General features: G+C 39.7%; 2 protein-coding genes across 2 annotated transcripts; one reads left to right on the top strand and one right to left on the bottom strand.

Moving 5' to 3' along the window:
- Positions 1–7830: 7830 nt before the first annotated feature.
- Positions 7831–17911, top strand: LOC136766637 (tripartite motif-containing protein 14). Its single transcript, XM_066720243.1, has 7 exons — positions 7831–7959; positions 8879–9594; positions 9731–9826; positions 12054–12287; positions 12737–12899; positions 13268–13354; positions 16320–17911. The coding sequence occupies exons 2-7, from the start codon at positions 9076–9078 to the stop codon at positions 16853–16855; spliced, it is 1635 nt and encodes a 544-aa protein (XP_066576340.1). The 5' UTR covers positions 7831–7959; positions 8879–9075; the 3' UTR covers positions 16856–17911.
- A 2044-nt stretch (positions 17912–19955) lies between these two features.
- LOC136766636 (sialic acid synthase) lies at positions 19956–24132 on the bottom strand. The gene is made up of 6 exons (XM_066720242.1): positions 23606–24132; positions 22600–22815; positions 22086–22185; positions 21634–21788; positions 21035–21301; positions 19956–20755 (listed from the first exon to the last, which is right to left on the bottom strand). The coding sequence occupies exons 1-6, from the start codon at positions 23735–23737 to the stop codon at positions 20546–20548; spliced, it is 1080 nt and encodes a 359-aa protein (XP_066576339.1). The 5' UTR covers positions 23738–24132; the 3' UTR covers positions 19956–20545.
- Between the last annotated feature and the right edge of the window lie 3806 nt (positions 24133–27938).

Below are 27938 nucleotides of genomic sequence, written 5' to 3'. Positions count from 1 at the left end.
CACACTTTGAATTATATTGGTACATTAAAATAGAGCACTTTAATGTCAATGTAATGCAATGTAATTTGAACATTCTCTAGTGAGCAAAATGATACTAACTTTTCAGCACCTTGGTGGTACAGTTTGGGTTAGTGTAGAATTACAGTCTGCAATGGAGCGAGAGACAGCCGAAGTACCCAAGCAAGCAATGAGCAATTGGGAGTTTATTGGGACTGAGTTTGTAGCTTTTACAAACACACCTGAGCCCTGCTTGTGAAAGGAGTCAAGGACTGATTGAAAACACCAGAAAGCTCAGATATCCTAGGACCTTAGCAAGCTATACTGCCAACCAATGTATCTGCTCTGTTAGGACTGTAAATGGTTCTGCTCCTCCAGGTAGTGCATGATGTAAGTGCTACATCAACTCCATATGTTTTGGTGATTCAGTGTTCTGTCATTGGCAACTTATTTTTTATATGAGAGCTATTGAAATCTCTCCAGTCTTTTCAAGTGGAACATGATACTGATGTAGCTATAACCCTACATTCTTTGAAGTATGTGGGCATTCCTAGTCACCCAGCCCTCTTCAATTTCTATGTGGAATTTATAATAGAATTTCGGAGTTAACGACCCCATTTCCACCTATCCACTTCCGCTCGACAAACTATAAATACCTGCTTCTAATGCACTCCCCTAGCATTTCTTGCTTCGCATCGGCCTAGAGTTCATGCCCCCTAGCTTGTGCCTACTCCAGGTCAACTACGGCCCTCTGTACACTACACTCTCATTTTCTGTGGAGACACCTGCCGCCCTGTTCCACAGTTTGGGGTCACCTCGCTCTCTGCTACAGGTAGCCCCCGGGTCTTCCACCACCCATCAGTGCCACCCTGCTCCCAAGTCCCTCTCCACTGCTTTGCAGATCAATCTCAGTAACCCAGTCACCACATCAGCCCCCTTTAACATCTTTGCCTCCTCATCTCTGATTCTTGCTAGGACCCACGGCTGCACTCCTCCCCAGCAATCCATCAAACTGCCATTCTGCTCCTGTCCTTCCATTTGTTATGCCCCTCTGGCATTCCTTCCATTGTCCCACTCATCTCACCTTTGGACCCAATAAGTCCTCCATGTCCCCATTGCTATCCTTTCTCACTTCTATTTCCTCTGCTCTGCCTGCATTCCACCCTGGTGCTCTTTACTCTTTTGGCCATGGTTCCTTTCCACAGTCCTGCTTCTTTACATTAATCCAGGTTCCTGGCCTGTGGCCATGGTAGCAGGTGTCCACTTCCCCTCACCTTCTCTTGTCATCCCTCCACATGGCACGATGCTGGCCCCAATTGTACCCTTTCTACCCATCACTCTCCTCCTTACCCCAGCAGCAATATGCAGGCTTTTCTTGGCCACGCCATTCACCACCCATTGATTTCTCCTTAGCAGACACCCTTAACCAGTCTGCTTTGCCACTTTAAATGTGTCTCACCTATCTTCCAAATGATTTCCAATTAACAATCCATGCTAAAATTATCCTGGCCAACTAACAACAATCACTGAGTTTCTAAATTCAAATCCAAGAATACAGTGACTTCAAACAAGTACATTATAATCAAGTGCTTAGATTCTGCATTGACGGTAAGGGAGTCTGCTCTTTGGGGGGTCCGATTGGTCCAGCCCATTCTGCCCTTCAGTCAAGTGAGCAAAGTCAAATGCTTCATATAATCAATTGCTCAATCAGGGTTGTAAACTAATGAAAAACATGTTATGGTTATTTTACTATGCTTAGATGTTTTCTCTGCAGGGAAGGTAAATAACAGCCAGAGATAGCCCTTTCCTGTCCTGTGTGGGGATATGTCAGAGGTACACATTGTCAGGAATATTGAAATGCCAATTCATTGAGCTCCAGTTACAACAGCTGAGGCAGCACCTGACCTGGAGATAATGCCCACTCTGGCCCTCATGCTGAGAGCACACATAGACGACTTTAAAAACATTATCAATGGGACACAATTAACAATGTCCTGGTCTAGAGCCTTGCAATTGTTTAATCCACACACAAAAGCAAGACATTCCTAATCTGGCTAAGCATGCACCTGTTCCTCCCACACACCATTTCCTTTTCTATTCATATTATTTAATTTTTCTGATTTAAAAAGTGACACTACTTTAGGAGAGTGTGCATATTTAAGTCCTCCTCAAAACAATTGGATCATATGTGAGGCTTTGTTGCCAAACAAGTGCCAACTGCACCAGTTACTCCTGAAAACATTCTCATGGTAAATGCCATGGCATATGTACTGTGTCATGTTGGCAACCAGCCATGTTGTGGGCAATCAGCCATGCTATGTGGAAGCAGTATTCAATCAGTTTGACAACAAAGACAGAGGCTCACTCACTGGCCTTCACTTCAACCCTTATTGATCTTTACATTACACATCTGCACTGGACAATTTTACGCTGGGTAAACATGTTAGACATATTTACCAGGGAAACAGATGTTATACATATTGATTTTGAAGTTCTTCTGAATAGGTTATCTGGAAACAAGTGTAATTAATATTATTTAGAATTTGTCTGCTAATTACATTATGTGGCTAGACACTTGAGGATGAATAAATAACTAAATGTCAGTATAGAGAAGACTTGCCTATCTCACTGTCTGAACACTGTTTGGTTACTTCACATGCAGGGAGCACAACACAGCATTAACTTGGCTGGTTGAAACTTTCTCTCTCTCTCTCTCTCCCTATGCACATTATATAAGTGTTATCTAATTTTCATGTAGCAAAAATAAGAGAAGAATAGATATATATTACTATTATTTTTTTACCTGAGAAGTTGATTACAAACTTATGCACTTCTATACTGTGAATAGAGGGTTTCAAGCTTTCAGCTCCTTGTGTGTGACATACTACAAGTGTTCAGGCAGGGAGAAAGCCAAGATGTCTGAGCCATTTCTCAAAGCTGATATGATTCAGTTGACCTTTGAGATGTTTTAAAATGCAATCATGAGGCTCCTAGCAGTAGACTAAATGACTGATGACCAGAGGTGTAGTGCTAAAATAGTAAGTTGGTAAACTATAAAATATACGAGTCAAAGATGAGGGCTAATGCTGCTTTCTTTGAAACTTTTGTCCTTTACATCCCTTTTTGTCCTGTGTGGAGGTCACTGCATGGGAAGGTCATTGTGTGGGGAGGTCACTGTTTTGGAAGGTCATTCGCTGAGAAGGTCATTGGGCGGGGAGGTCATTGTGTGGGAAGGTCATTGGGTGGGGAGGTCACTGTGTGGGGAGGTCACTGTGTCCATAGGTCACTAGATGAGGAGTTAATTGTGTGGGAAGGTCACTGTGTGGGGAAGTAATTTTAGTGTGCTGTGAGGGTTGTAGAGGATATAAAAATAAACTATACTGATGTTCTCATGTTTTCCTTTTGCGTATATGATATCCACAGTTCTGAAAAACACTGCAGTTTGTAACAGGACACTGTAACCTCAACAAGCATAAGCATGATACAGTCATGCAACTCGTATAAAAATGGGTGTAATTCCTACACCATTCACCCAATTTGGATGTAACTACCCTCAAATTAAAGATGAAAGTCTACACTTAAAGCACATCTTTCCTTCCTTACAGAAGATTGTTCCTTTCAAATCCATTGTGGTGGTGTACAGAGCCAAATTTATGACAATTGTGTCACTGTCCAAATATTTATGGACCTAACTGTACATACAAAGACTTCACTCTTGTCCTATAGGACAGGCCTACCTGTCCCCTACGAACTGACATACTCCCATACAACACATACTTTCCCTCTAGAACATAAGGAATAGCTGACTTATATGCTATAATGACTGATACACTAATATATTATAGACCACATACACCACTATTACTAAACTACATACTTTAATGTCACCACTATACATAAATGGACTAAAAAACACCTATTTTCAGAGCTCAATTTAAATCTGCTTTATTCATGCATTTCAAATTGCACGTTGCTTGTTCATAATCATAGCTGATTAGAAAGCATAGACCAGAGATTTCCATTGCAGCTCTTTTTCCCTTTTATGTCTCTATATCCCTAAATTCTATCCTAATTATTTATATCATATATCACTGTTAAGAGGCTGTGTAGTCACTTTTCTTATTCTGTATTCTACTATACATATCAAACCATCGAAAATGCTACGGTATTTTAGGCCAACTGACACACTTAAAACAAACAAGTTCATAGCAGCTGCTCTTTACACCTGTCAGGATCACAAACCTGCAATTACTGCATGTACATACATACTGGATACTTTTGTTCAGGGAGACAATATACTGTACATCGGTACTGTATAAAGTAAAATGTGACTATTTTGGGGGAATACAATATTTATCTCTAAACACAATCAGCTAAGATATGTTTTTTCAAGTCTAACTTTAATTATATATTTTTTAATTTGCATCTTGTATGGTAGTTTTCTTTCTTTGCCTGGAATACTCCAAGTAATCAGCTGAGTTAGAGCTAATCAGGAGATGTGCTTTGGTAGTGACTCTGTTTGACACTGTGAAAGTATTAGGGGCAACCAGAGCCTAATAACCTAATAAGATCCTAATCAGAACTAATAAGAATAAAAAGACTTATGGGACAACTGGCAATCCTGTAAATGTTCATTCCCTTTGCATAGCTTCATAGATTTATCTTTCTCTCTATCAAAATTGATAAACAACATTAAAAAACCTGTAATAGAAGATTATTAACATATTTGCTATTTAATCAAATATACTATCCATTTTCAGTTTTAATTACTAGTTATATGTTACTACATAGTTCATTAGCCAAACAATTAGGTTTGTCAGTCATGCAATTAATTAGCAGAAATTAATAGTAAATACATTTGTGGGAGTGACTCACATCTTTTATAATGTATCTACATGTCCCTTGCATTTCAAACCTATACCGAAAGGGTGTGAAAATGTAAAGTGATAAAGGGAACTTGAAGAAATAAAGGTTTTCTTTGACTTAAGACTATCATTTGAATAATATACAATCAATTGCAATAGTTTAACACAAGATATCACATACAGAAATTCAACAAGCTTGCAATATAGGATTCTGCTGCCATTTTTGGCAACCAATATTCCATGAAATCATCATCTATCTATCTCACTATCTATTTTTTTAAAGGCTAACTGTCAGATTTTCTTCATAATCTAACTGAGCATTGGGTAAGGTAGAACAACAGCTCGTCTATCTTTGCCCTGCTATTAACTCAACCACACACATTTTAAAATTTGATTAATCAATTAAGTTACATAAAATGGAGGCGAAATTGTCTTCAAAAGTCCCCTTTTCATACAATCTCAATTGCCACTGATGACCTCCAATTTAGCCTACAACTGACACTATTTCACAAAGCAGTCAGAAAAGCCTTGTTCCCAGAGATTGCATGTGCTCCATAGATCAGCACTGTCTGGCATGACTGCAGTGCTGACACAGCTTAGTATCAAATCTAGACAGTCAGCTAATAACAAGCACCTTCCATGACGTATTAAAATACAGATACATTGGCATCCTGGATGTGACGAAGCCTGGGCTATTGAGAAGAGCAATACAATGTTGTCCATTCCTTCACTCAAGATTGCCTTCAGATTCATCTCATAAACCATAGTTTTGTGACATCACTGATCCCAGGAACTGAAGCTGAACATGAACGGTCTTGAACTGTGGTTGCAGACGATCCTCTGCTGGTGTGGCTTTTTGCCGATGCAAGTGTATCCCTGAACACACCACTGTGTCTTGTCTGGTGTTTGTTTTGATACAAGGATCTTTGTATTTCATTTGCAGTGATTTTGAGCTGTTTTTTTGTTAGTCCCCACATAGACAACAAACACCATTTCAAGCATGGTAGACCCTAGAATTACTGGAAATTGCAGCCCCATCTCCATGCTCTCACGTTCTTGTGTCTATCTCCATCATTTCTATGTTAGTAAGAGGGTGAGAGAGTCATAATGGAATGGAATTACAACTTGATGATTCCAGATAATGATTCTAGAAAAGGAAACATTAATTGCTGATATTTGTTTTCTCAGTTAATTTAATAAAGAAGTGCAACAACAAATCTGTGATGGACTGGCATCTTGTCCATGGTGTCCTGTCCCTGGACTGGCATCTCTACATGGTGTCCTCCTTGCACCCTGTGCCCACCAGGTTAGACTCAGGCTCACCATGACCCTGTAATTGATGAAACACTTATTGATCAGTTCAGAATTAATAAAAGTACAACAAATATTACTTAACCACCTAGTCAACCCAAAGGAGTAGTTGATGAATCCAAGCTCTTCAATGAAAGAAGGACCTGCAGAATACATTAAAAACAGCTGTATCTGGAATTCAAAATAAAGGGAGTTTATTTGGCAATAAAGGTTGTTGTTGTCAGAACAGGTGTGTGACTAAAGGCAACTCTTGTCATCAGTGAAGCTATATGAGATGAGATGAGAGTTATAGCAATGCTGGACAGAGGGACTACTTTCAGAGTGCAATGTCTCATGTCTCTAAATGTAAGGTATTAAATACTGTTGTACAATTAAGAGTACCTCACCCTATAGGCTTCTCCATACGCTTTATTCGTTAGTTCATTCGTTGTACAATACTTCCCCCTAGCGGTGTTACCAATAGTTGTTTAAAAGGCATTTCGTTTTCTTAGGTTTATTGATTTGGCGATTGCTTCTGTTCTTACATCTTCCTGTCTAATAATAATAAAAACGACATTACGAACTACTGTTGAATTTATGGTTTTATTAAAACAATAATAATATCATATATCTTGTAACATTAAATTCATCATGCCCAGTCCACATGTTTTCGGATTAATCCATAGATTATAAGGTTATGTCATTAACAAATAAATACTTAAGCTTCATTATAAAACAAAAAAAGAAATACTCTAACAAATTGGCACTTAGCAATAGTTTATCTGATGACACAGTTAAGTTAAAAATAAACACGTACATTCTACAACTATTTAAGGGGGTGTATTACAAGCACAATATTATAAAACCACATTCATTCTACTTGCAGGTAAAAACAAGTATGTCATATTCTGTCTACAAATATATAGAATACACACTCACCTTATGCATGTGCTCCAATTTGAAACTTTATTTATTATTTATTGTATTTGTATTTGTATGTTATCTGCATTGTCCGGGTATTACATTATTTAACTGTCTCAGTACTGGAACAAATAGTAGAGTTTCTATATCATGCATACACTCTCTGCAAAGCTTGCTGTTTGGCAATTGTTTTAAGAAGGGCACTATATTAAATAATTAAATACCCACATATATACACCAATGGGGAATAATCTCTCAGTTATTGTAAATGTTACTGTGTCTTGTAGCAGACATTCACAGCACAGGTCCGGAGAAAGACAAGTGTTTCCTAGTTTTGAAATGGCAGTTTGAGATCTTAGCAGAGATAATATGTGCTTTGGCTCTTTGGTGCATAACTTTTAAAAGGTTTTGTTACAGAAGTGAGACCACTTAACATTGATTTCTGAACTTGGAGTGGTCCCAATTTTGTCCAGAGCTGTATATGAAAATCTAATCCTATATGACTTCGGTTTCATTCAGCAGTTTTGTCCAGTAAATAAATAAACAAGTAAATCAAAATAAATAAACAAATACATTGACATCAATACCTACCAAACTTCCGTCTATTGCAAATGAACGACAGAAAGCTATGGGCATTTGTTTCAACCATTCAGTAATTTGGAAGAACAGAATGCGCGAATCGAATGGCGTGTTCTTTCGATTGTTCAACAGGAACCAGGCAGATTAGAGCAACAAACCCCACAGTGCAACTGCATATCAATCAGAGGTGGAGCTCGTTACTGAACACTGTGTTGGCGATTGCTTAAATTCTCTGCAATATATACTAGACTAAAGTATACTGTATTATTAACAGAACACGAGATCTTTATTCATTGTTCCTGGAGAGGTAAGCGCTAGATTTACTCATTTGCTGTGACGTGTGCGAACAAATTGAGCAGCAGATTAAAAGTGCTTGTGTGATGGTTGCTTTACTTATTGCAGTAGTCATGGAGAGACTGACTTATAATTAACATTCACTTACTGCTCTTGGGATTTCAGTCATCTTGAACACTAGGGAAATGTTGCTTCGCTATGCTTTTTTCTCAGTTTCAAAGCTGTGGTAAAAGTGGCAATGCATTTGTAGTTTGTAATTTAATTAACAAATGATTAATGCTGCAAAAAGTGCCCCTCATTATGTTTTGTTTTAGATTTATATGTGCTACATGCTCACAAAACGTTTTTTTATGAAACTTCAGATATCCCATGCACTACAATAAATCTAAAAAGTAATGTTCTTTACAACTAATGAGTGAATAACAGGTTGTACTAAAAGAAAAATGATTTTCCCGCTTATATGTGTACTGTATTTTTACAACTTCATAAACATTAGACCTAAGGGGCATACATTAGTTATTGAGTTTAATGTAGCCTAATAGCATAAACATGGAATAGTTTTAGAAACTGACAGCATGAAATGATGGAGATCATTTTTCGCAGTCAGAAAAAAAGGTTTGTATTCATTATTTGACAACTTGAAAACAAAATCTAAATATGACTTGCTCATGTGTGTTTGCTTTTTATTAAAACAGATGTTGGCCTACAGGTTTTCTTACAGTGACACATCTAATCTAGCTACAGGACAGCTGAGAATTTTAGGAATCATTTGGCAATTCAGAATAGTAGCCTTATTCTTCACTTCTTCAGTGGTGTTATTGTGTCGGAGGAAAAGTCTTCAGTTTCACATTTTCCCCCATCCAAGTTGCAAACTGGAGCACTCAGGCATAAGTGACTAAAAACGGTCTGTTTTTATTTTATTTTTCTTTCAGGAGTGGTGCAGTGGCAAATTGTACTTTGGACTCTTCTGCTGATAGAAAAAGCATATATATATATATATATATATATATATATATATATATATATATATATATGTCATATAGATATCAGGGTGTGTCTCCTCATGGTAGTTGGCCGTAGCTCAATCTGCTGAAGGCAGTTAAGCAACAGTCAGGTAGGAAGTGTCAAAATGGCTGAGGGATTCTCTCCATCAGAGCCCATCTGTAGTGTGTGCCAGGGTGTCAGCAAGGTGCCTGTCATGCTCTCCTGTTGGCATCCCTTTTGTTTGGCTTGCATTGAGCGTGTCTGGTGCCAAAACCCCAGCATTGACCATGGCTGCCCGGTGTGTCTGAAACTGCCTGTCTCATATTGCCCCGCAAAAAACCCCGGGATGCCACACTGTCCCGTGGGCGTGTTATGTGACTTCTGCCTTGGGGAGAAGCTGCCGGCCCTGAAGACGTGTCTGACGTGTATGGCCTCATTTTGCGAGGACCATCTGCGGCCCCACCTGACAGGAGAGACGTTTCGGAGCCACCGACTGGCCAAACCCAGTGATGACCTGAGTGGGAGCTGCTGCCTGGATCACGGCAAGCCACTGGAGATGTTCTGCAGAGACTGTAAGCTCTGTGTCTGCAACGTCTGCCCCATCCTAGGCTGCCACCAAGGCCATCGCATCAACATCGTGGAGCAGGAGGCCCTGGAGAAACGGGTAACTGATAAAACTATGTTTATCTTATACATTTCACAATCTTTGCTTTTGTTATTTTACAAAGTATTTTACGAAGTATTGTATATATTACATATTCTAGCCTTCATAGGGTCTTTTTTTCTCCTGTTCACTGTAGAATCTACTCAAGGTTTGTCTAAACAGGATGAACTGTAAGAACAAGCAAGAATCTGCCAACGTAAAACAGACCCAAAAGGCTGTTGATGATCTCAAGGTAAAGATTCAGTGGACTTTTTGCCATTTTTATTAGGCCAAGCTCTTAAGTTTCACTTTTCCAAAAATGGAACTAAAGATTTCCACATGTGGTTTGGCTTGCATCTGGTTCCTGTTAGGAGAAGCTTACTGTATGTTTTCTCTTTAAACACATGACAAGGGTAATATTTTACTTCTAAGCAGTTTCACAGGACAAAGCAAAATATATTCTCAAATTTTGGACTTGCTTTCACATGGCCATATTTAAATTATATATTGAAGCACAACAGTATTTCAAATTCCTTAGAGAGATGTACAACAAGGTTAATTTATGACAAAATCTCTGGGGATGACAAGATGTGTTGTGTAGAGGTTTTGATCCTCTATATCTAACAACTAATCAGCTGTATCATGTTTAATGTCTGCACAAATTCATGTATTACAGACTGATTTAATTTAAGGTTAAATACTTAGTGAAGAAAATAATCATAAAACAGTTGTGGAGAGAAAAAGCGGGGTTCTGAAATATAGTTATATGACACATGTCCCAATAATAGTTATGAGCATAGCTGATGAGTTTCTGAACTTTTTTGACCAGCCAGTGAATGCCTAGTATACATGGGTAAGGACATCTACTAATAAATAAATACATACATATGTACAGTGGGGGAAAAAAGTATTTGATCCCCTGCTGATTTTGTACGTTTGCCCACTGACAAAGAAATGATCAGTCTATAATTTTAATGGTAGGTGTATTTTAACAGTGAGACACACAATAACAACAACAAAAATCCAGAAAAACGCATTTCAAAAAAGTTATACATTGATTTGCATGTTAATGAGGGAAATAAGTATTTGACCCCTTTGACTTAGTACTTGGTGGCAAAACCCTTGTTGGCAATCACAGAGGTCAGACGTTTTTTGTAGTTGGCCACCAGGTTTGCACACATCTCAGGAGGGATTTTGTCCCACTCCTCTTTGCAGATCCTCTCCAAGTCATTAAGGTTTCGAGGCTGACGTTTGGCAACTCGAACCTTCAGCTCCCTCCACAGATTTTCTATGGGATTAAGGTCTGGAGACTGGCTAGGCCACTCCAGGACCTTAATGTGCTTCTTCTTGAGCCACTCCTTTGTTGCCTTGGCTGTGTGTTTTGGGTCATTGTCATGCTGGAATACCCATCCACGACCCATTTTCAATGCCCTGGCTGAGGGAAGGAGGTTCTCACCCAAGATTTGACGGTACATGGCCCCATCCATCGTCCCTTTGATGCGGTGCAGTTGTCCTGTCCCCTTAGCAGAAAAACACCCCCGAAACATAATGTTTCCACCTCCATGTTTGACGGTGGGGATGGTGTTCTTGGGGTCATTCCTCCTCCAAACACGGCGAGTTGAGTTGATGCCTTGAGATCATTAACAAGATCTTCCCGTGTAGTTCTGGGCTGCTTCCTCACCATTCTCATGATCATTGAAACTCCACGAGGTGAGATCTTGCATGGAGCCCCAGACCGAGGGAGACTGACAGTTATTTTGTGTTTCTTCCATTTGCGAATAATCGCACCAACTGTTGTCACCTTCTTACCAAGCTGCTTGGCGATGGTCTTGTAGCCCATTCCAGCCTTGTGTAGGTCTACAATCTTGTCCCTGACATCCTTGGACAGCTCTTTGGTCTTGGCCATGGTGGAGAGTTTGGAATCTGATTGATTGATTGCTTCTGTGGACAGGTGTCTTTTATACAGGTAACGAGCTGAGATTAGGAGCACTCCCTTTAAGAGAGTGCTCCTAATCTCAGCTCGTTACCTGTATAAAAGACACCTGGGAGCCAGAAATCTTGCTGATTGATAGGGGATCAAATACTTATTTCCCTCATTAACATGTAAATCAATGTATAACTTTTTTGAAATGTGTTTTTCTGGATTTTTTTGTTGTTATTCTGTCTCTCACTGTTAAAATACACCTACCATTAAAATTATAGATTGATAATTTCTTTGTCAGTGGGCAAACATACAAAATCAGCAGTACAAACCTATATAAATAAAATAGATACATAAATATTACTAATTAAAATATGACAGCAGTTAAGAGATAGAATGCCAGGAACCCATTAAAACTTTCTTATCTTGTCTTGATTTCATTATGCAGAATACATTTTCTATGCAGAATACATTTCCCTAGCCCAGTCTTTTTGAAAGTCAGCCTTCTATTTGTAAATTGCATTTTCTAAAACCTTTTCCCTATCTGTGCTCTTCTCAGGCCTTGACAGGGGAGAGTATGGCATGGCTTTCACAGCGCTTCACAGAACTGCGCCTCCTGCTGGACGAGGAGGAGAGAAGAGCCAAGGGGTTTGTGGAAGAGCAGACACAGGCCGCTCTTCTCATTTACGATGAGCAGGTCAGGGCCTGCAGGGAGCGCATGGAGGTCACTGACGGTTTCGCACAGACAGTTCAGGAGATCTACAAACATGATGACAGTGTGCAGCTCCTGAAGGTATAGATGACCTATTCTGTTTAACGTGATACATCTTTATAGATTACCTATAAAATCAGTTATGGGTAAAAACATAATCAGTTTCCCCTATCTGTTTTTGCTATAAGGTTCCAGAATGAGAATTTGGAGGTTTCTACTGTGGGAGTAAAATGTCATGGTGGACTCAACACATTAAATAAATAGAAATGACATAGCACTTGTGTCCGGTTCAAGGGTTGTGTTTGCATTTCTTATATGGTTATGAATCAAAAGATACGTTAATTATTAACTTGAATTACTATTCAGTGGTCCCTTTCATCTTGCTTTTAGGAGACAAGGATATTACAGTTGATTAAATGAATTTTAAATTGTTGTAGAACAGCTGTTAAAAACAGTTCTAAAATCTATTTGAGGCCACAGGGCTTCATGCGTTGCAGCAGAGGTACACATGCAATATTTCTCCTCTCCAGGACTTCACAGCAGCAGAGAAAGAGATGCAGATCCAACAGCAGCCTGCTGACCAAATTCACCCAGTCCCCCTGACCTTTGACACAATGCACACATATGTTACCAGCTTCCAGAAGGCTTTAGAGACTGTCCTTAAGAAACCCATTGAAAATCGGATAAAAAATGGCAAGTTCAAAGACTGTATTTGGTAATTGAGGGAAATACTATGTTTTTTTATTAAATATAATTTATTTTGCTACACGTTTTGATAACAATAATTCACAGTTAATAAATGTTAATTAAACTATACCTCAGTAAGGAGCTTCCATGGTGTGTTTCAGTACTGATGTTATGGTATCAGAATATCATCATATATCTTTGAAATGCTATATTTAATTCTTCCAGTAAGAACTTTTTAATGACACATTGTAAGCTTAATACTCAGCCAAACACGCAAGATTGAGTTGAAAAATATAACAGCCGTACAGTTAATGTGTACTATATCCATATATATGCTCAAATGTATTTAAATTTATTTTGTATCATAATTTTAGGAGTAACAAATGGGCCAGATGCTAAACAAGTACAGTCTTTAATGCACAAAACAAAAAGTGCAGGAGACAAGTCAGCTTTTCTTAAATGTGAGTATTGCCCTATGCTTGGTTTTCACTTTCTTTTAATATATTAATGTACTGTATATATATATATCTATATATATATATATATGTTAAATACATCATTGCTATTTTTAAAAATGCATCCATCTCTTATATAAGTGCATAATTCACTTCACTTCCCAGTTTCATATTTAATTTTTTTAGTTAGCGTGTTGTATTTAGCGACAACATGCACATTTTAGTATATGTAAGGACTGCAGTGAATAGAGGGAGTGGGGAGTTTACTGAAAGCTTTTTTCCTTCAATATGATAGGAGTTATTACATAACATTGCAAAGTCTTTGTAGCCCCATTTCATAATTAAAACAAAAAGGTAAATTTAAAATGTATCACTACATCACAGTGGTTTCTGGTACCTTTGAATGTAAACAATAAATATAAATTAATAAATACATACCTAAATACCTTTATGTAGAAAATGTCAGTGATTACTTATAAACACCCCTTTGTGAAAATAAAATCTCTGTAAATGCTCATAGTCAGTTTTGTACACCAACTTTAAGCAGAAGAGTTTAATATTAAATATTATTTATCTATAAGTGAATAGACTATTGCCACATTTAAAAACACGCTGTAGGGGTAAAGATCACCACTCTAACTTGCGTTGACCGTAGTCATTGTCATTATATCTAAATTGTACATTATTATTTTGAGATAGCACTAAAGAATGGTTTCTACAACTACTATATAGATAAAAAACACTTACATTCAGTCACATTCAGGGAGTTTACTTAGGAATTTAGGCTTTAAATTGATTATAAATCCCCATCTCTATCTTATTTTGTCCCCATTCTGACATACACTTAAATTCTTCATTGTTATTCCCTACAGTCCCCAGTAAAACGATAGGTTGCGAATGCAATCCCGGTTATCTGAAAAAGGAAGCACTGCCCAGGGGGGAGGGGTTTCTGCGCACTTCCGTAGGAACCCGATTGAAACGTCACTCTATCAAAGCTGCCATTGGCCCCTGTGTAAGTCACTGAGAACATGACCCTTCCCACTTCCTGTTCTATAAAACGTGACATCAGCAGGTTCTACACAAGCTAGAGTGGAGCCACAGTCCTGCTGTTTACACATATATAGCGGAGTACAGGCCAGACGCATGCACCACCGCAACACAATGCAATAATGAACTATCTATATACAGAATGGCCTCATAAGGCAACGCACCTGTAGGCTGCATGACAGAGCCTGGGAACACATTGACAGGCTGTCAGCAAGTACAAGAGCAGCTCGCGTGGGTGCTCAACTGGATAGCATAGTCCAGTGGAAGGGAAGACATGGTTCAATAGCTCCATCAGGATGCACTTAACAGCGGCAGACTGAGAGAGGAAATCAGGAGCCAGAACCTGTGGGCTTCTGGGGCTCGACTGCAGCCAACACCAGATTTCCAATGGAAGGAACCAGTCCCGTCACATCCAACCTGTAGAACCAGACAAATGAAAATGGCGAAGCCCAAGCTGTCAAATGCCAAGGGGGCACATTGAAAAAGGGCCTATGATGTGGCAATGCTTCGAGTCGAGTGGGCCACCAGGTGTTCAGGGACCGAGGTCTCGTAGGCCATGGTAATAGTAAACACAATCCAAGATTACCAGATGACCTGTCTGCTGCCCTTGTCCATAGACAGGGCAGCGAGGCTCCCCTCAGAGTCCAGTGGCACATGGGCCGGTGGTGGAGACACGAGATGTGGGGGGATCAGGGTCTGGGCTGGTGTTTGTGCTGCCTGCACAGACAGGAGGGCGCAGATGTGGTCCATTCTGCTATTCAGCGCAAGGATGGCCTCATCTCGCTCTCTGTCCGTAGAGCTGGACCTCCGTCACCAATGGCGTGGTGGGGAGGGGGCTAGCGACAACTCAGAAGAGGGGTAAGGGGGCCCGTGGGTGTCGCACCACCACTCTTCCCTGTCGCTCATGTGTTTACGCGGGGGCGCACGCGGCCGTAGTGGCACACACACGTCAGGCTCATCGCCAAGCATGCACACACATGACCAGGGAAACGTGCAGCGGGGGCGCTGGTCAGTGTTTGCACCAGGGGGCACACAACAACTGAAACGCCGCCGCAACAAGTGTAGCGCCTAGCGGGCTCGCCGCTGTAAGTACATCTCCACTCGGCAACGTTTATGGACACGGGGGCACTGCAACACCAACCACACACAACCTTGTGTTGCCCGACAGAACACTTTATATTTCAAACACCAGGTGCAGGATACAAGTGCCATGTAGGCAAGCTGAGAGAGCGAGATCTCCTACAGCCGCAGCTGCGGGCTGTAGTGCGGGGGCAAGCCGGCAGAGGAGCACCTCCCGCATGTGAGATCTTGTACGACAGACCGAGGCTTAGGCCGGGTGGCCGGACGGCCGGGCGATGGATTTTACTGCCGCTGCTAGTGCTCCTGCTGTGGAGGAAAAAGCCCTGTGGACAAAAAACCGACACAGCAAGCAATCGGATAATATATGGCACTATATTAACATGATTATTATTTTTAAATGCTCTATTTGTGAACAGAAACTGAAACCGAAAGCGCAGCCGGAGCTCCGGTGCACAGACAGACAGGATCGGAATTAGCTATAAATATAACTAATAAGACACACAATAGAGACAGAGATGTAGCAAAATGGTGGTGAACAACACTATTAGTGAAGCCAGCCAGCCAAAATACACAGTTCTTAAGGTCTAATACAATACACAAACACAGAAAGCTCACGTTCTTGGGTCCAGCGAAATGGCAAAAGAGGACGAACCTGCGCAGACTTCACGTTTAATAGAACAGGAAGTAGGAAGGGACCTGTTATGATTGACGTGCACAGGGGCCAGTTGCAGCTTTGATAGAGTGAAGTTTTCCATCGGGTTCCTACGGAAGTGCGAAGAAACCCCTCCCTCTTGGGCAGTGCTTCCGACTTGAACGATAACGTATCTGCATCCTTTCTTTTTAGACGCCCGTTCTCCAATTCTGGACCCGGACACTCTGAACCCCCGTCTGCGTCTGTCCGAGAGCCGAGAGACCGTGAGCTGCGGCTGGCTAAGAAAGTCTTATCCTGACGGGCCGCTGCGCTTCAACAGGCTTTGGCAGGTGCTGGGCCGGGAGTGCTACTTTGCGGGACGCCACTACTGGGAGGTTGACATGCAGCGAGCAGGCAAGGGCTGGTGGGTGGGAGCAGCCTACCGCTCCATGAGCCGCAAGGGGGATACGGAGGCTTCCCGTCTGGGCTGGAACCGGGCTTCTTGGTGCCTGAAGCGCTACGACCTGGAGTATTGGGCCTTCCACAATGGCACCCGCACCCCCGTGCTTTTGGAGGAGGACCCTGAGAGGCTGGGGGTGTTTCTGGATTATGAGGCGGGTATCCTGAGCTTTTTCGATGCCCTGTCAGGCATGCGGCGCCTCTATACCTTCCAGGCCAAGTTCACCGAGCCAGTGTACCCGGCCTTCCGGCTATGGGAAGGAGCTCTTTCTTTCTGCAAACTGACTTGACTTTTTCCCTTCTCCTGTTTTGTCAATCTTTCCATTTCTCATGATTTGCACCATAGCACAGCAAGACTCAAAGAATGCTGCTGGGAGAAACAAAACAATGCCAGTTTTTGTGTGCTTGTGTTAGTTGGTATTAACATAGTATATGGTTGTATGACAATTCATGTCAGTTTTCTAGTTTTGTTATCTAAATACATTTGCAAAAAGTGCAAAAAGGCAAGAAGTGTTAAAAGCAATAACATAATTAACACAGTTTAGCCCATTCACTTACGGGGGGCAGAGGCAAATTACCAGTTCAGTACATGTCTGGGCTTTCTATGTGATCATTCTATGTGATGTAAGCTGCATGAACTTGATCTAGACTCATATTTTAGTCAACTTTTTAAAATTGTATTAAAATTACCAAAATTCTGAAGATCCATTCTGTAATAGAAAAAAATACAATTAACTTATTAATTAACCTCACAAATAAAGCCCATGGAACAGTTTTCACAGGAAATCATTTAATTGGTTTTGTGATATACTCTTATTTGTTGTGTACTGTAATTATCTGGGAACAGTGGATTTCTTGGACATGTAAGTGTTTTCTATGGAACGCACCTTCAGAGATGTCTTCCTGAATACGAGCACAAGAACGTCTTTAGAGTCACACATGGTAAATGTTAGCATCATCCCAGATGAGTAAAACAAGTCTTCTCAAAGTTTGGATGGGGCTAATCCTTCTTGGTGTCACCTTCTCTTTCATGCATGGCAGCAGCATGTGAAGACATTCAATCTCCCTTGTGGCCTGGGACCATGGTCACTGGACAAGAAACTCTGCTGGTGAACCTCTGAGGATCAGAAGCTCGGAGGTGTTAAGGAGAAAGTGGTTTGAATACGAAGGGGGATCTGACCTAGCACATATGCTATGTATGCTATAAAACATGCATTCCTGTTGTGCATAAGGACAGATTATTAACTCTATTTATATTGCCACTACCACAGTCTATGATTCTAGAATACGTGTCCCTTCCAAACTTATATCTCTGGAAGAAATTAGAAATAAATGCATTGAAAACAGTCTTGTGCATTCTATAAAGAATATGACTTCAGGCTGTTTGCCACTTCTGTTTTCATTTCTCTGCTTAGTTATTTCAAACTAATCTGAAAAGAATGCTTGTGATTTCAGTGTTACTTGTTGTGGTTGCATTGTTTGTTTTCTTAAGAACAGGTTTTTAGAGAAACAAGCTGGAGTCTCCTTTTCTTTACAATGGGTTTAATTGCATAATTAAGCTAGCAGCACATCATTGGGAGTAAAAGATTTACAATGTGAAATATGTATATACAGTGAGGGAAAAAAGTATTTGATCCCCTGCTGATTTTGTACGTTTGCCCACTGACAAAGAAATGATCAGTCTATAATTTTAATGGTGGGTGTATTTTAACAGTGAGAGACAGAATAACAACAAAAAAATCCAGAAAAACGCATTTCAAAAAAGTTATAAATTGATTTGCATGTTAATGAGGGAAATAAGTATTTGACCCCTTCGACTTAGTACTTGGTGGCAAAACCCTTGTTGGCAATCACAGAGGTCAGACGTTTCTTGTAGTTGGCCACCAGGTTTGCCCACATCTCAGGAGGGATTTTGTCCCACTCCTCTTTGCAGATCCTCTCCAAGTCATTAAGGTTTCGAGGCTGACGTTTGGCAACTCGAACCTTCAGCTCCCTCCACAGATTTTCTATGGGATTAAGGTCTGGAGACTGGCTAGGCCACTCCAGGATCTTAATGTGCTTCTTCTTGAGCCACTCCTTTGTTGCCTTGGCTGTGTGTTTTGGGTCATTGTCATGCTGGAATACCCATCCACGACCCATTTTCAATGCCCTGGCTGAAGGAAGGAGGTTCTCACCCAAGATTTGACGGTACATGGCCCCGTCCATCGTCCCTTTGATGCGGTGCAGTTGTCCTGTCCCCTTAGCAGAAAAACACCCCCAAAGCATAATGTTTCCACCTCCATGTTTGACGGTGGGGATGGTGTTCTTGGGGTCATTCCTCCTCCTCCAAACACGGCGAGTTGAGTTGATGCCAAAGAGCTCGATTTTGGTCTCATCTGACCACAACACTTTCACCCAGTTCTCCTCTGAATCATTCAGATGTTCATTGGCAAACTTCAGACGGGCCTGTACATGTGCTTTCTTGAGCAGGGGGACCTTGCGGGCGCTGCAGGATTTCAGTCCTTCGCGGCATAGTGTGTTACCAATTGTTTTCTTGGTGACTATGGTCCCAGCTGCCTTGAGAACATTAACAAGATCCTCCCGTGTAGTTCTGGGCTGATTCCTCACCGTTCTCATGATCATTGAAACTCCACGAGGTGAGATCTTGCATGGAGCCCCAGACCGAGGGAGACTGACAGTTATTTTGTGTTTCTTCCATTTGCGAATAATCGCACCAACTGTTGTCACCTTCTCACTAAGCTGCTTGGCGATGGTCTTGTAGCCCATTCCAGCCTTGTGTAGGTCTACAATCTTGTCCCTGACATCCTTGGACAGCTCTTTGGTCTTGGCCATGGTGGAGAGTTTGGAATCTGATTGATTGATTGCTTCTGTGGACAGGTGTCTTTTATACAGATAACGAGCTGAGATTAGGAGCACTCCCTTTAAGAGAGTGCTCCTAATCTCAGCTCGTTACCTGTATAAAAGACACCTGGGAGCCAGAAATCTTGCTGATTGATAGGGGATCAAATACTTATTTCCCTCATTAACATGCAAATCAATGTATAACTTTTTTGAAATTAATTTTTCTGGATTTTGTTGTTGTTATTCTGTCTCTCACTGTTAAAATACACCTACCATTACAATTATAGACTGATCATTTCTTTGTCAGTGGGCAAACGTACAAAATCAGCAGGGGATCAAATACTTTTTCCCTCACTGCAAGACACCACTGTTCAACTCATGATGTATGTACTAATTGGCTCAGATCTTATAGCAGCAAGTTCAGCAGTATTCTAGTATTGGCTAGTGATCATTAAGAGGAAGATGAAAACAAGAAGAAACAAGAAGTCAACCCAAGCACTTATTCTGCATGTGTTGCTAAAGCCTTTGGACATACAACTTGAGCACAACCTGTTTTAAGTATGTTTTTATTTATCAATACAAAATAAACCATTTGACATATAAGGCAGAGTGATGAAAGAAGTATCCCCCCATCTTTTGGTACAACTGCTTTAAACAAAATTAAACATGACAAACATGAATGTTTGCCCCCTACAATTTCAACCTTGAATAAATCTAGTGCCCATACATTCTTTTCATGTTTTTTTTAGAAGAGCCTTTAGGACAATCCCAATGTACTAGCTCCCCTCAGTCAAAGCTGTAGTAGTATCTTGTGTAGTGCAGATAGAGCAAATCAGAGATGTTAGATATAAGATGTAATTTATTTTATACACTGCTATATAAAGCAGTTGGGCAGTAGAGTATGAAATGTATAGAAACTTTTGTCTGGTGCTAGAGTCACAGTTAAACCCACATTTGTAACCCCCTGATCAAAATCACTGGAAGCAATAATAATAAATATTCCAAGAACAGCCCTTTTTTACTACACAATACCTACAACATCCTTGGATCGACTCATAAGTGCCTTCTTCAATCCCACGTCCTTTATCAAAGGAATTGGTTTACTTTTTTATATAGTTATCTTCAGGCTATGAAAGCTGTCAGCATTTAATTTTCTTTCCATAGTATTCAATCACATCTTCAGTGATGCTGTCATCTTCCTCTATATCTACATTGACCTCCTTGCCCACCAGCTGGAAGATGTCCTCTGGAGGCACTCCCTTGGGCTCGGCCACCTTCACTGCCAGCATGTCCAGGCTCAGTTCTGTGCCCTTGGGAATGGCCTTCTTGGCCACTACAGACTTGCCCAGCTGGAAAACAGGAAGCAAATGGAAACTGAGTTTTAATTTGGAGGTTCAGATGACACTTCCCACCTTGAGTGGGTCATAGTAGGTAAGTGAGGGTTGCAAAACACCAGACACTAAGGAAAGAAGGCATGGCATTACATGGGTGATTTGAGATGGTTCTCCTTTGTCGGGAACATAAATTTATAGTTGTAACAATTTTAAATACTTTTCTACAATGCTTAATTATTAAAAAGTTGCAGACTTTTTTTTTTGTTCCCCATTCAAACACATTCCCTGTCTTACCTTGTCATGACAAGGCTTTTCACAGGGCAGCATCCTCTTGATGCCAGACCCCAGGGCCCTCTCCACTGTGCGGATGGCAGTCACCAGGTCTTTCAGCTCCTGAGGCTCCAGAGAGGCCGAATGGTCACTGCCTTTCCAGCTCTTGTCCAGTGTCACATGACGTTCCACCACTTTGGCCCCCAGAGCCACTGCCGCCACAGTGATTTCAATTCCTGACTCATGACCCGAGTAACCAATAGGAATATCAGGAAACTCCTTCTGATACTCCTTCAAAAATAAAGAAAAAATAAATTCTGAACATTTTGAAACCGTTTTTACAGTTTCTTTTCAACTTGAGTCCAGTCCACTCATACATGCTTTTCTAGGGCACCACATTTCTTTTTGTAAGACTGACTGCATGAAGAGAGAGTCTGGCAGTGTTAGAGACTGAGACCACAGATACTAAAACTAAAACAAAGAGATTCAGAGACCAAGATAAGGTCTGAAAGAAACAAACTGGAATTGATGTACTTATTTTAAAAATGTATTTTGTATCTCCAGGAGCCCCATGCAGATTGACTAACTAGTACTTCTAAAATGTCTTGATGGGAACGCCTTACTGCAATGACACGCAGATTGACGTCCTCGGGCTCCAGTGGGTATGCGCTGGTGCACTGCAGGATACAGAAGTTGGGGTTGTGCTCCTTCACCGTCTGGTAAACTCGACGCATTGTCTCCATTGACTGCATCCCACTGGACACCACCATCGGACGGCCTGCAGAGAAGGCAGAAGAAGGATTTTCGTCTTCTTAATGTGCTTTCTAACAGTTTTAACACAATATCCACAGAACCCATCATTTATATATATTGAATGTTTCCGATTCTAGGATTTCTGGGCATGTTACCAGTGGGAATGTATCTGATCCTTTCAACAAATTATTGCATGTCATAATTTATTTTATAATCTCTCTAGAGTATGTTCTGTAGTTTGAATATAGGTGTTAAAATTAAAGTTCTTTTGTTAATACATCTTCCTCGATCTTATCATGATCTGACAAAATTTGTTTCTTACCCTTTTTGGCAGTCTTTTCTAAATAAGGAAAGTTATTTGTGTCTCCTGAACCCACTTTGAAGAAAGGAACATTAAGTTCATGAAGAAATTCAACTGCCATCTGTAGGAAACAACATTAAAAAAATATATATTTTGAATTACACAATTGCTAAGGCACAGAATAACTCCATGGGCAGTATGGGCAGAGTAATGTTTTGTAAAGCCTATAGCTGGAATGAATTTTTCATTGGCTTGTACAAAAAGCAGTATTGTTTAAAAAATGTTTTTAAATATATATAATTTGCATTGTATCAGATACAATGTTCATGAGGTACATGCACAACCTATGTGTGCCAACATAATATGACACAAAAGCTATATCACTATAGATAATAATGTTAATTTGAGTAACAGTTTCTCTCTGTTTCTTGGAAGCCAGCATGTAATATATGTAAGAGATCATGCAAATCCCTTCAACTGGACTTACAAACTGTGAAAATGCTTTCTAAGGGACCCATGTCTCAGGATTTCTTACCTCGTCCATTCCTGAAGCAGTGAAGAAGATGCCGATCTCTTCTGCATATTTCTGCAGCTCCCTGTACTGCTCATGACTGAACTCCAGGTGGCGCTTGTGTTCTCCGTAAGTCTTCCCCCAGGAGTGCTCAGAGGTGTAGGGTCGCTCCAGGGCTCTTTTGTTAAACTTGTGTTCCAGTTCGCTCTTCTGGAACTTGGCACAATCCGCTCCACTGTCCTACACACAAGACATCATTATGCATCTGAAGCAGGTTTCCTTGTGTAGCTTTGTGAGCTTTATTCTGCATACTGTTGCCACAGCAACAAAGCATTCAGTAAGAGCAGTGCTCATCATAGTGCTTCCCTTTTTTACTTTGTTGATATTATAAATATTGAGTTGAAATATTTCATGTTTTGACTGCACGATACCAGAATAGACCCTGAAACTGTCAGAAAGTACAAGGCCAAGTTTCTCAAAATTGCACTCGTTCTTTTCAGATACTTAAGCGGAACATAAATATGTAAATATTTAGAATCACCGTAAACATATACCAAACAGATATTTTAAAACAGGTTGCAAAAAGTCATACATTCGACAAAGGTTTAATGAAAATCATGCAAACTTGAAATAACATCAGTGAATACAATCAAACGAACATCAAAGGGATTCTAATTTCACAGAACGTGATATAAATTGCAACAACTTAACCATATCTTGCTTGTTGCAACTGGATACAATGATCTACGTTATACAACATAATACGTATACTGTTACATTAGGTTAATTATTAAGAAACATTTTGCATCCTGAACAGGACTATGCAAACCATGCTATGCTATGTCAATATAACCTTGCTTACCGGCTTAATATGAAATTGGGTGAATGCATACACTAAAATAATAATAATAATAATAATAATAATAATAATAATAATAATAATAATAATAATATATAACATATTTTCTGCCTTCTTCTCCTGAGAAAAATATCAATGCTTTAAATTAATGGTTACTAAAAATAGTTTTACCTTGGCCATCCGGATCATTTTCTTTGCTATCTCAATATCTCCCTGGTGGTTTTGCCCAATCTCAGCGATAATGAAACATGGATGACTACCACCGATCATCCTGCCAGGACACAGCTCAAATTTAAGAGGCATTTCGACAACTATAATAACGGTATTTCTGATGAAGTGAATGAATTAGTGTTATTCTAGGAATTGTGCATCCGCTGGCACAGCTTTCCATTCAGCAGCAGGAAGTGGAGTAAATCACATATCCTGCATCAGTGCCGTAAAACACAGGCAAAGTGACGCAAATACACAATGTGATATTCTTGAATTTTATTATACAGACATCACGTACTGCGCTTATTAGACACTTAATAAGATTTAGAGAGACTATTACTTTCTTCCGAACGGATATAAACATTTAGGCTGCGTCCCAAATCGCACACTTGCTCCCTCGTCCCCTCCCCAATCCCTCAAGGAGCGAGTGAAGGAGCCTAATCGCCCTGTTTGTCCCTTCAGTGTTCCCTTCGACGGCGTGTACAAAAGCGCACACTTATGCGGAAGTGTTTTAGCGCTGAAGTCCCAGAACTCTGTGCGTTAAGGACGGAGACACGTCACCTGGGAAAATATAGCAGCGGCGGGTGTGTGAAAATGTAATGCCAGCTAGACAGTTGTAGAAATTGTTATATTATGTATCAAGGAATTTGCAATACATAGATAGGTCACATACAATTATTATATAATCATGATTTAAATATATGATTAGAAAGTTCAGCCAAATTTTTTTTGGCCCCCTATCAATGAGTTAATTACTGAAGCAGTAGCCTATATAAAACTGGGAAATACATTGTTTGTTAATATCACCTACTAATTATTATTATTTGTATTATGATTTTTATTAAATACTTTTTTGTTCAAAGGCAAAAGCGTTGAATGCTGACGCTGAAGTGTGTCCCATTGGGTGCTCTTTTAGCTTCACCCTACACCCTACACCAGGGGTGCGCAATTACAATTCAAAGAGCTCCAGGGACTAACCTTTTCTCCCCTGTCCAAACCATTAAAATGTCTAACATGTGCTATTATTTGGGGGCATATGTAGTTCTTGTATATACATAGCTAATAAACAAAGTACTACATTTCAATAACATTTAAACAATATTTATTGCACATTTTCAATGCAGACACATTAAACATGAGGTAAAATAAATATGCAACAATATCCATCCAGCCATGCCACAGCTCCTATCTCTCTTCCTATCATGTCAGGGGGCCCATCTGAGGTGATAGAGACCAGCTTCTTCTTTATGTATGGCAAGCCAAATTATCATTTAGAGATATCTCTAAATGCATTTCAAGATATCTGCAAATCATTTAGAGATATCTTCAAATCACTTCCTGTGGGTTAATGACAATTCGTCGTCCCCATTACTATATATTCTCCACTTGAGCATTTGTAACCATGAGTGCATTAACTTATTGTAGACTCATAGAACACACGTATGTGTATATATAGTATTATTATTATTATTATTATTATTATTATTATTATTATTATTTTGTTATTCCTTCATTTAAGAGTTAAATTCAGTGCATATTCAATGCCTTCTTCTTATTCTTATTATTGATTTCTTACATTAAGTTTGGCTGAATTCGAATAATGATCGACTCTAACTGGATATTAATGAGTGAATTTGCCTTGCTGTCTAATTTGCTACTAGTTCATGTTCCCTCAACCGTGTTATTGAAACGCAATTCTAATTAGGATAATTTAAAATCCTTATTAATCGCCTTCCAATTGTTATTTCTACTCTGATACCGTTTAATTGCAGGAAATTATATATTTTATCACTAGGTATATAGTGCTATTTCCAAACCACTGCGCCACCTGACATACAGCTTTTGCATGAAACCTATATTAAGTGCCGTGCAGCTGTCGTGACTAATTGTATAAAACGTAGTTATTGGGGTTATTGTTTCAAATAAATGTATCGAGTAAAAACATTAATTATAATACATAATACAAAATAGGTGTGTGTGTGTGTATATATATATATATATATATATATATATATATATATATATATATAGCCTACTATATTATATTTTGGAAGTCGCCCTGGATCAGGGCGTCTGCTAAGAAATAATAATTGGAAGGCGATTAATAAGGATTTTAAATTATCCTAATTAGAATTGCGTTTCAATAACACGGTTGAGGGAACATGAACTAGTAGCAAATTAGACAGCAAGGCAAATTCACTCATTAATATCCAGTTAGAGTCGATCATTATTCGAATTCAGCCAAACTTAATGTAAGAAATCAATAATAAGAATAAGAAGAAGGCATTGAATATGCACTGAATTTAACGCTTAAATGAAGGAATAACAAAATAATAATAATAATAATAATAATACTATATATACACATACGTGTGTTCTATGAGTCTACAATAAGTTAATGCACTCATGGTTACAAATGCTCAAGTGGAGAATATATAATGATGGGGACGACGAATTGTCATTAACCCACAGGAAGTGATTTGAAGATATCTCTAAATGATTTGCAGATATCTTTAAATGAATTACAGATATCTCTAAATGATAATTTGGCTTTCCTCTTGTGTCTCGAGTGGTGTTCACAGAATGTGTTCTTCTCTGTGTGGTAAATCTAATACACCAGAAGCTGGGCTTTTGCACACGCCATTCTATCACTTCTCCTCTCGCTCCGCTTGCACTTCTCTCCTGCCTCTCTCTGACGTCAGTCTCCTCACAGGCACTGTAAACATTGGCTTTGATTGGCTGAGTACCTTGAGGTGATTTATATAACGTACGTGTTGGGAGAACACACAGTAGTATGGGGCGCTACCTTCCCAGCTGCTTTAATGCAACAATTATTACAGAGAAGTGTGTCGAGGTCCAGACAGAACCAGATTGGTTACCTCTGCCCGAAACCCTCCTCACTCTGTGGCGTCAGCACAACGCCAGGCGAAGTGCACACTTGTTGAAGGGTGTAGGAGCGAGTGTGCGATTTGGGACGCAGCCTTAATGTGCACTCCTCCTGGTTATGTTGTGAATTCTCATGCGCAGCTTTATGTGACATTACGGTACGCTAATTGCATGTGATGGACGTACATAACACAACGTGGTCAAGACGTATTTATTTTATCACAGCTTGAGCAACAATACCTGACTTAAGGAATTCAAACCTTAAATGAATTCAATAATGCATTTAAGTGGATTTGGAGCTTAAGAGCTACTTAAAAAAACAAATCAGCCTTTTTTCCCCGTTTCCTCTTACAATAATAATAAAAGTTTTCTAAATGCAGAATTGAGACCAGTCAGTTTATGAAAATTTTACTTAAAGTTATTTGTCAATTTGGTTGTACAGAATTTGTGACTTTATTTCCTTTTTTGCCAGATGCCCAATCTGAGACAGACCCGTGAACTCAGTCTAGGTGGGCAACAGGTAGCGTGGTATTACGGCCATCTTGCTCTGTGGTGTTCCGACGTCTTCTCCTCCTTTCTTTGTTTTAAACGTTTTTATCCGACCATCATATCTAAACACATCTATTTTTATGTATGTATTCATTTTCCAGATGTGGTAAATGTATACATTCTACTGCAATCACAGGGATTACCTCACCGTAAAATGCTTACATACACAATGAGCCTGCTGACACATGGATTGCACAGACTAGCAGTTTGCTCACTGAGTTGACTGTGACCTTCAGGAAATGGGTCCCCTTCTGCCCTGGTGAACACAAGAATTCAATAAACTTGATCTATTGACATAGATGCATACTATAAAGGGATATTACATTGTTAAACTACAGGCTTGGAATGAGACAGCATCTGTCATCATAGCAAATGATGCTGTACCTTAGAATATCTTACATTATCTGTTTTCCAGATATTCTGGTGTTTAGCTATATGAACTGTCTTTCTTTTTTTTGAAAAGGTAATTATCCTAGAGACACACCTGAAAAAAGAATATTAAAAGTACTTTACACTGGGTTCTGCTATGTGTTATTATTACCTGGTGCTTTTAAAAATGCACAGTATATTCTGTTTGTACAAAATTAAAATGACTAACCAGTAAGACTTTTACTCACTCCATTTTTAATGTAGACACTGTGTTAGTAGGCAACTAAGGGGTTAATCCCTCTTGATCAGGATGTATGCACAGCCTAGAAGAGGGGTTTAGGAGGAGGAATAATAACGTGTAAGGTTGTGAACAGATGGTGTCTTATATGTGTTCTTTACAACTACTACTACACATTTTGACAAACTTTTACCTGGTTTTCTCACATTCTATTTGTTCTTGGAGGTGAAAAGTGAATCTATTCTTACTCTA

Source organism: Amia ocellicauda, chromosome 13 (assembly GCF_036373705.1).
Source record: "Amia ocellicauda isolate fAmiCal2 chromosome 13, fAmiCal2.hap1, whole genome shotgun sequence".
Taxonomy (NCBI): Eukaryota; Metazoa; Chordata; class Actinopteri; order Amiiformes; family Amiidae; genus Amia; species Amia ocellicauda.
Note: the sequence above shows the minus strand (reverse complement) of the source record. Positions and strands in the feature narration are given on the sequence as shown.

Excerpts from the sequence above, each read along its gene's own strand:
- LOC136766636 (XM_066720242.1), bottom strand. The coding sequence starts at position 23,737 with ATGCCTCTTAAATTTGAGCTGTGTCCTGGCAGGATGATCGGTGGTAGT. Across the intron at positions 21,302-21,633 it reads TCAATCTGCGTGTCATTGCA|GAGTATCAGAAGGAGTTTCC; the intron begins GTAAGGCGTTCC and ends TTATTTTTGAAG. Across the intron at positions 20,756-21,034 it reads AAAAGCCTTGTCATGACAAG|CTGGGCAAGTCTGTAGTGGC; the intron begins GTAAGACAGGGA and ends CCTGTTTTCCAG.
- LOC136766637 (XM_066720243.1), top strand. The coding sequence starts at position 9,076 with ATGGCTGAGGGATTCTCTCCATCAGAGCCCATCTGTAGTGTGTGCCAG. Across the intron at positions 12,288-12,736 it reads ACAGTGTGCAGCTCCTGAAG|GACTTCACAGCAGCAGAGAA; the intron begins GTATAGATGACC and ends TCTCCTCTCCAG. Across the intron at positions 12,900-13,267 it reads TGAAAATCGGATAAAAAATG|GAGTAACAAATGGGCCAGAT; the intron begins GCAAGTTCAAAG and ends TCATAATTTTAG.